At 46.6% G+C, this 9,500-nt stretch overlaps 1 protein-coding gene across 1 annotated transcript in view; it reads right to left on the bottom strand.

Annotated features, from left to right (window-relative positions):
- The window catches only part of LOC137908723 (F-BAR domain only protein 2-like), a 9,405-nt gene extending 2,494 nt beyond the window's left edge, over positions 1-6,911 (bottom strand). Inside the window, exons 1-7 of the mRNA XM_068753145.1 lie at positions 6,775-6,911; positions 2,705-2,796; positions 1,863-1,937; positions 1,630-1,771; positions 1,355-1,507; positions 1,069-1,173; positions 561-659 (exon numbers count right to left, since the gene is read on the bottom strand). Of these exons, the coding sequence (XP_068609246.1) occupies positions 561-659; positions 1,069-1,173; positions 1,355-1,507; positions 1,630-1,771; positions 1,863-1,937; positions 2,705-2,796; positions 6,775-6,807 (699 nt within the window). The 5' untranslated portion in view covers positions 6,808-6,911. The remainder of the gene's footprint in view (positions 1-560; positions 660-1,068; positions 1,174-1,354; positions 1,508-1,629; positions 1,772-1,862; positions 1,938-2,704; positions 2,797-6,774) is intronic.
- Between the last annotated feature and the right edge of the window lie 2,589 nt (positions 6,912-9,500).

Genomic DNA, 9,500 nt, shown 5'->3' with positions numbered 1-9,500 from the left:
TGTCAGGTGCTGCAGTTACGATGGGGGTCATCGACCTGCACATCCAGCTTGCTCACACACACACACACACACACGTTTCTGGCGTGGGGAGTTCTGTCCACGGCGCAGCAGCTCTGCCCGTCTCCTCCTCGGGAAAAGGAGCCGTGGGGGCGGGGCAACCTGTGGCAGCTCGTCACTACGGACACTTCCCGACGGTGGAGCTGCGTCACCCTCTACAGACGATAAGAGAATCACGGCGGCGGCGGCGAGCAGCTCCAGATCAACGAGAGCCGGGGGGGGGGAGGAGCTCGACTTCGGTTATCCGAACGATGTTTGAAAGCTGCCACGGCTGGATCCAACGTCGTGCTTTTTTCCTTTCTAGCGGAGATCAAGAAGCCCGTGCAGAACTTTGTAAAACTCCTGGATCGGCTCGCAGGAAGTTCCCCTCGTTTTTTAATTGGTCGAATGGGCCGTTTCCTGGTTTTCAGCAAAACGAATAGCGCGATCAAAGACGGCATTAATTGTGTGCGTGCGTGTGTGTGTGCGTGTGTGTGTGTGCGTGTGCGTGCGTGCGGACTCACCTCTCCTATCTGAACGTGCGTCTCGTCGACAGACCGCGAGTACGACTGAATGATCTCCTTCATGTGAAAAATGTGATTTTCCTCGATGTCTTGGAATTTCTGCAAATCAGAGACGTTTCGGGAGAAGCGGATTAACAGATCCTCCGGTCAGTTAAAAACCACCGTCGACAAATCGCCCTTGTGATGTCAGGTGAAACAAAAATAAGGGAGGTAAAGCCGCTTCCCTTCCTGATTCTGCTACTTCCTGTGTGTGTGTGTGCGCGCACACGATTAGTCTAACGTCGACACACACAGATCACAAATACTAGTTTTTAACTTTAGAACTCATCTCCACATTGGAGATGAGCCATAAACGGCAAACACAGGAAGCAGCGCCGCGCCGCGCGACACAAACGCTACGCTAACTGCGTAAACATCTCCAGCGGCGAAGCGTCCGGCTCCGATTTTAGTTTGGAGTTTATCGGATGAGCTCCTCGGATGGATCCGATGAGGATGATGAAGGGCGCACCTGCGTGGTTTCTGCCATCTTCAGCTCAAACTCGGACTTGGCCGCTGCGTATTTCTCCACGTATGACTTGTAGGTCTCTGTGGCCTTTTTAGCTTTCACTCCAGCCTGCAAAGAACAAAGAGCCAAATAAACAATGCCTGGAAACACACACACACAGTGCAGTGGCCGTGTGCGTGTTCTCAGAGGGAAATAAAAACATCTGCAGACGCTTCCGGTGCTGAAGTCTCAACATGAAAAGGCTTTCACCGGGCGCTGCGTGACGGCGCGTCTCGATGCGATCGCCCACCTTGTCCACGTCCCTCTGGGTGGCCCCCTCTTTGCGGAGGCGCTCCTGCTCCACGGTTTTGGTGTTGTAGCTCTCCTTGGACTTCTGCAGAGCTTGAGAGGTGGTCTGGATGTTCTGCACGGCCTCCAGGGTGGATGCCACCTCCTCTTTTGTCTGGAAGTACCGTCGACATTCTCCACAGTCACAACTTGGCTGAGCTAATGATGAGTCCAAGCTTTGCATTCGCGTAATACAACGTTACCCGGAACAACGGCCCCCCCCCCCCATCCGCTTGCCTTTTTGTGTGCCTTGGCCTGCTCCTCCACGTACTTCTGCACCTCCTTGATGAGGTCCTGCAGCTTCTTCACCAGCTCCATGTGACACATGGCCAGCTTCTCCGTTGAGCTCTTGAACACGTCCCACACCGGCGCGAAAGTCCTGTCGCAAAGGACGACACGTCAGAGGCGGGAACGGGAATTCCTGCCGGCCCATTTCCTAGGAAGCTAGAAAGCCGTGGAAGGAAGCTCACCCAAGCTGAGAGAAGTTGCCAGCCGTCTTGGCAAGTTTGGTCATGGACCTGGCGTAGGACTCCTCGATGGTGCTCCTGGACCAGAGTGGAAACACGACACACACACACACACACACACAGATGACTTGTTAAAGTACCATCAAGGTGCCACAATTTTTTTCTTTAAAGCACCTTTTCATGCGTGGTATGAGATTTCCAAAGTATGTGCTTTTGAGCTTTGGCTCAAATGCACCCCCCCACAACCCCCCCCCCCCCCCCCCCCCCACCCTTAAGTGTGTGTGGGGGGGGGGGGGGCAATGTTTAACAAGACGCAGCGTGTGTGGGCAAAAGAAAGAAAGAAAAGAATCTTGGCTGGGGATTGGTTCAAAAAAGCCTCACGCTAAAGCTGAGCGCAGAAAAGCTCCCCTGTTAATTTTAGGTTAGCCTTTATATTCCTTTATTCTGCACAGAAATGAATGAATGAAACGACAGCCTGAATTATGTGTGGTTCATTTATCATTTACAATAACCAGAACACGCACACACACACATCGATAGATACGATATGCCACGACTGGCTCTTTCTTTTTTTAATTCATGCTTATTACTATTATTTAGTAGTTTGGGTTGCGAGGATGCAATAGCAACTTTTCTCCAGTAGGGGGAGCCACAGCGCCGAAGAAGACCCGTCACTTCCCCCAGATGTCTGAACTCAACGGCCTGAGGCAACCTGGAAAGTGGCCCAGTGAGGTTTCACTGGGATTAAGTTCACTCCCTGCTGGACTGGGAGGTTCGGGAATAATTAAACTCGCTAGAGGACAATAAATTAACACATTTATCAATAATCCATGAAGGAACGTTACCGTTCTCTGATGAAGTCCGTCAGCTCCTTGGAGGAGATTTGACCATGCTTCATGTTGTGGTAAAGTACGTCAAAGCCATTATTTTTTTCACCCTGCACGAAAGAGACAAGCAGATGAGCCACCGGACAAACAACAACAACAACAACAAACACCTTGCGTTATTGACAGGACGTTACAGAAGAGGCTTTTTCAGGAAGAGTGATGTTCCCGTTACCATGACGCCGGGTAAAATGCTGCTGCTGTTGGGTTAACGCATATAAACCAGAGAAATAATGACGACAAACCGGATTACTGCAATTTTATGTCACAGATACACCAGAGAAATGATTTAACTCCTCAAAGAATGTAGGATTTGGGATTGCAATATATAAAATAAGAAAAATAAATTAAACCTCACGACCACAAACGGATTCTCAGCGACACCAGATCAGAGCGAAACCCTTTCAGCTACTATGCATCTCGCGCTAACTAGCCACATGCTGCTAGCCCCGTCGAGCTACACGTGACCAATCAATTCAGTCGGCTGACGCGAAACGAAACCAAGTTCAAGTTCTTAAACCGGTCGAGAACAAGTGATCTGATCACATGTTCGTCTAATGAGCCCGAGTCAAAGCGGGAAACAAGGAAATCAAGACGATGACGTGTGTGTGTTTGTGTGTGTGTGTTCCGTGACTCATCTTTGATCCACCTCAGCCCAAACCTGTCACAGACACTTCCTGGTTCCTGGATCCGTCCACCGCCAGCAGTCTGGTGTAGCGGCTAGGATACATTCAACGAGCTGACAAAAGGCTAAATGTGATGAAAACTATATTCTCAAAGCAACAGAGGAGATGTGCTACCAAATTATAGCTTTGCTGTTGGTACAAGCATAGCCGTTAGCTAGCATGACAAGGCGATGGTTTGCCGTCCCACAGAACGACGTCATCTGGAGGTTATGCCAATCCATGAGGAGGCGGATTACTGACGGGCCCATTAAGTTTGCTCTTAAATCATGTCTCTTTACTTTTGCTGCTGCTTAAATCAAAAATAAATAATTACAATTTAACAAGCAAGAGTGACAAAAACCGACGCAAGAAACTGTGCAAGAATAAACACAGCGGCGCGTTTTAGTGTGAGAGTGTAAAAAACAAAAGGTGACAAACACAGCTGGCCGACCGGGCGACGAAACAGGGAAGTGACACACACACACACACACACACACACACACACACACACGAGTGAAAACACACAGCGGCTAAACAGAGCAGAACAGCAACAGGAGGAAAGTCCATTCTGTGCCACAAGCCCAGTCGTGTGGAATGTGATAAGAAAGAACACCACCGAAAAATAAAAACAAATGCCGGAACCAGCTCAGGCGAGTTTACAATAGTGGGACCGATTCCCCCCCCAAAATAAATATTCCTAAACAGAGCAGCGGAAGAAACATTAAAGACAGGAACATCTTTTATAAGTAGCCTACAATTCAGAGCGGGAGGGGAAGCGCTACCAGAGCGCGGCCGTTTCTCAACGTCTCCGTCTGGACATTCATTGACGCACGGCCTCGCGGCGTCTTTCACATTCCAAACACACACGGCGATTCATTTAGCGTGACGTCTCTGCTGCGGTGCGGCGACAGACCACCAGGTAGCCGGCCGAAAGCCAACCGTCCCGCAGCTTCCTGTCACAGATCGGTCTGAACCAATGAACCGTTTGATCACTCGAGGAGAACATAAATCAGCAGCTGCGTTACGGTGGATTGAGGTTCCTCGTTTAAACAGCAGAAAAACAGTAAAAAAAACAAAAAAAAAACACACACAACCATCCTTCACCTGAAATACTCGTTTATCTGCCGGGTGGAGGAGAAGAATTCACCCCTCCTCTCTTCTGCGTGTGAATATCCTGCGTTAGCTGCCCGGCAGGCTTTCTACGTACTGCATTTTCATCCGTTACATTTACACGGAAAAGAAGTTGTATTATTTACAGGCAACATCTAATTTCAAACGGCTTCACATCATTCGGTTAATCCGACACAAACGGGTTTTAATTTGGGAAGATAAATGGAATCATCTCCCGTCGATTACAGAAAATTACAACAACAACAAAAATCTCAGCAATCAGTCAAGTTTCTAATTTTTTTTTCCTGTTCCGTTGAGCAAAATGTCACATTTTCTTTGTCTTGCTGTATTACACAAGTATAAATATTCTTTAATACTTTTTCGTTAACACGAGCAGGAGCTTCCTCTACGAATACAGATACAAGAATTCATGCGAGTCTGGATTCAACAGCTGAGAGGAAAAGTGTCACAACCGTCCAACACTTGTTAATTCAGTCTTTACAGACGGAGAGGGGAGAGGGGGGGGGGCAGCAGGATGCTCAGGCCGTTAGCAGCGTCAGCATTGTTTGCTTATCACGCTGCCATCTCATTTTCCCATGACATGTCGGAGACCAGCGTTAAACACGACCTCATTTTGAGCATTCAGTCAATTTGCTGCCGCTTTTAATCGAGCCGACACGCAAACCCGCCGCCGAAGATCGTTCAGTGCGTTTGGGGGACGGACACGTCGGTGAAACATTTCAGCAACAGGACGAGACGCCAGAAACTGACACGCATAGAAGAAGAAAAAAAAAAGGGGAAACGGCATTGAGAGACACGAGAATGAAGCTAGCGAAAGGAAACGCTGCAGCCAAGCGACCAATCAAGATGCCACCTCTGTATGTCCATTCCTAATGAGATAGCTTCTCGAATGAGCTGCACTTTACACACCGAACGTCCAGACACGACGGGGCGAACCAAGTGCTCCGAGTCAAGTGAAAGGGAAATGGATGAATGTCCTCATGCCAAGTGTGTGTCCCGCATGTTAAACACACAGCTGATGTTTGCCATCACTGGATTCTCTTGTGCCCCCCCCCCCCCCTCCCCCCCCTGCAGGGGCACAAAGGGCAGATTGAAGAACCGGGATCGACTCGGCTCTCCGCTCCTCTTCAATTTCATTTATAAATTTCCCCCCCAGGATAAAAACACGCTTTGCGGTTGACGGTGTTGTACTTTATTTCAACTCTTATCTAGATGCACTTTTCATGAACCGCTCCTCTTCCGTCTCAGGAGAATTCCCCAAGGGGGGGGGGCTGCGGCACATAAAACCTGGAATATCACAGAACAGGATGTGTTTGTCTGAGAGGAATGGGATAAGATTCCACTGAAAGCCAGCAGCAGAGAGATGCTCGTTTTGAACTAGTCCATTTATGCTGAGATTGCGGTAGAAAGTTATAATAGTGTGTGTTCTTGTTTAATGTGGTTATTGCTGATATAATGTTTATTTTACTGGTGAACCTTTTATGCAAAGAGGTAATAATATTTGTATAAGGCTATCCAAAACAGAAAAGAAAAAAAATGTCATGTTTGCTGCAGTGCTAATATTGCTTAATAAAAGCCAGAGTCTGACTCGTCCTCAGTTTTACAGACATTTTGTTTCGTGTCAAAATAGTTCTAAAAGAAAGACAAAACAGTGAACGACGTTTTCAACCTGCTGTAGCACAGCCACGTCAAATCAGGACCTTTCGACAGTAAAGATTAACAGTTAACACAACTTATTATTAATACACACAAAACAGAACAGGCTGAATAAATATAAGCGCTAAGTGTCTTTAGCTATTTGGGGCTAATTTCAGGTTTTAACGCTGTTCTCTAACTTACTAAACAAACATCTGGCCTCTCACTGAAACTTCGTGACGGAAGTGTTTGGATTGACAGCTCGCGTCGTCCAATGGCATTCAAGAAAGAGGCCAGGAACATTCCAAGCGATTATGAGATAACCAATTAGAGGGCGCGGGGGGCGGAGCCCTTTTGGTTTTCAGGTTAGATAGGTTCACAGAGGCCCAAAACCCCGGGTTAGCAAAATAATAACCAGCGGGAGGGGAAGTCAGCGATAGCCGGTGTACCGCTGAACGGCGAGTACGGCAACAGCCGACGTTTCCGCCGTTTCGGCAACAGCAAGCACGCGAAACACATCTGTCAAACTACATTTGACTTACTCCGCGACAACACAGCGAGATATACGGAATGCCGCTACCAGTGATACAAATTACATACCCAGAAACTCTCCAGGAAGTAGGGCGTTATCATCTTGTCCACTCCTCTTTGCCGCAACTTAAATTTGTTGTAATGCAACTTTTAAAGCGTAAACCATCCGCCGTCCTCCCCCCCCCCCAGTTTCTGCTCTCTCCGTCTCTCCCCTTTCTTCTCCCCCACCTACAGACTCCACCTCCACTCGGCTGTTCCGAGGCTCTCCCCCGTGGGGTTTGTTCCCGTGAAACAGCGCTCCCAATGGCGGGTAGTGACAGCGGCCGTCTGGGCGAGATACCACGTAAATGCTAGACTTTACAGAAGCGGAGAATGTCGCCGCGATTTTGGTGATAAGCGTTATTCGCATAAAAAAAAAATAGTCAGACCAAAACTGCGGCACCACGAGACAAAAAGAGACATTTCTCGAGAAATTTGATAATTTTGCTTTATGCAGTTTCACGTTACTCCTATGAATCACAAGTATGTCACCAGTTTAGATCTAAATCAATTTAAGCAATACAATTTATTGTTATTAATACTGCACACAAAACTTCAAAATTATAGGAAAAACTCAAGCCCAAAATAATGTAAACAATTTATTGGACAATGTACAGATTCAAGCAATGGTAACCAGTCACATCCACTATATCATCTTACAAATATTACAAAATTACTACAGTACAATATAGATTCTTTGCATGATCCAAAATATTTGGTGGCCCCAAAAGTTGTTTATTAAATTCAGCAGCTTAATAATAATAAAAAAAACCCATCAAAATTATGTTTTTGTTTTTACTCGCAAAAAAGATGAAGGCAGATAGTCTAACCAAGTTTGAAGGCTAATCAGAATACAGGCGTTCTTTGACAAGACATTACTTGATATTGGTGGGTGTTTTTTTTATAAAATACAAATTTTCAATAAAGCTTTATAGAAATTCAAAACATGTTTGGTAACAATGTTTCTAAGTTTTCAACTTCTTGCTTTGAGATTTGTTACCTGTTTTCGTTTACACGTGACTTACCATCTACTGCAAAAAAAAAAAGACTCAAAAGTATTTTGCTGTCAAGGCGTCATGTACACGTTTCGCTATTTGTCACAGTCTGACAACAAAGAGTTACCATTTCATTCTCGCCAGTCTCGTTAGCTGTAATCACATTTAGCTTTAACGTCAATTAACATCTACGCTACGGTAATCAAAAACGTGAAGGGCGGCAGTTTTACTAATCGTTAGCTGTTGAGAGGATGCATAAAAAGGCATACACACACGAGGGAAATAATAACACTGAACACAGACAACCTGAGGTTAAACACAGAAAACACATATTCAAGTAGTGAAACACGACAACAACGTGTAGCAGCAGTCAGGTCAGAAATACAGCACAGTAATGGAGCGGGGGGGGGGGGGGGGGGGGGGTTGCTTGTGTTTTATAGCGCTACACGTCTTGATTAAAGAGGACAGGAAACACACCCCAGCTGTGGTTTACTTTTTTTTTCTTTTTTGCATACCGAAACAAAATGGAATGTGACAGACGAATTCACTTCAAAGCATGAAAGGACGCGGCACGTACGAGTCGTCGCCTCTGTATTCCATGATGCGTTACATTTACCACCGTCGAGATCAGAGAGATATTTTCTCCGTTGTGAAAGGTCACGTAAGATATTAAGCCGCTTTCATACTGTAATGCCCTCCAGCATCGAGACGGTTACCGGTACTGCATTAGCCGAATACATTTTAGCAGCAATACTCGATGAGCCGTGTCCGACGCCGAGGCTGAAAACTACATTTGGCTACATCACTAATTTCAAAGCACTTGAAATTAACATCTTAAGTGCACTGTGCGGAAAGGGTTAAAAATACTGCAGGTAGCCAGCAGAGGGAAGAATGACTGGCGGGGCATAAAAACATAATAATATTACTAGTAATAAAAATCACCTCCCTCCAACCCATCATGGAATACATCCCGGCAATCCGCAACTCAAAATGCTTACACACTTTATAAAATATCACAGCGCAAAAACGACCAGAGACGAGAACATTGTGTAGTTTCACAGTTTTGGAAAAAACTATACATCCAGCTATGGGGGGGGGGGGGGTAAAAGGTAAGGGTGAACACTCCAGAAAAGTCCTAAAAGTCCCAGTGTTCCAAGACGGAAATGCAGTTTTTAAACTATTTCATCGAAGCTCCCCTTTCCCTCCCCGCTATATGTCGGGGTGCGAGAGGAGGAGGGGGGGGGGGGGGGGGCACCAACATGCAAGAGATGAAAGCGTCCGAGTACCCCCCGAAAAACACGACCATTCAAAGCGTTACAGTCACCCTCAGAAGATCATGCTTTTAAACACGAGAAGTCAAACACCCGAGGGGAGTACATTGAGAAAGTTACATTCACTCGATGGACTGCGTGATTCCGACAGCCAATCACAAACACATCACGGAGACGGGAACGGCGTCGACGCGGCGTCTTCCTTCATTTCTGCTTCAAGAGGCTCAGACGACGTAGAAAATTAAAAAAAAAGGAACCGGAAGCGTCTAAAGCGCCGCTATGATTACCGATGAATGTCCGACGTCAACACTCACACACCACGAGACCAAACTTGGGGGGGGGGCACAGCGAGATCCTACAACTTTCGCGCTTCCTGTTTTTTTTGGCGCGTAAAAGAGTCGCGCTACGTTTGAGCCGTTTGCCATAATTCTCTGCAAGAGGAAACAATAGTACAGTAAAAGAGATCAATCACAAGGTCAAAGACGAATTT

This window comes from Brachionichthys hirsutus, chromosome 19, assembly GCF_040956055.1.
Source record: "Brachionichthys hirsutus isolate HB-005 chromosome 19, CSIRO-AGI_Bhir_v1, whole genome shotgun sequence".
In the NCBI taxonomy this organism is placed as follows: Eukaryota; Metazoa; Chordata; class Actinopteri; order Lophiiformes; family Brachionichthyidae; genus Brachionichthys; species Brachionichthys hirsutus.
This window is presented reverse-complemented; position numbering and strand designations above follow the sequence as displayed.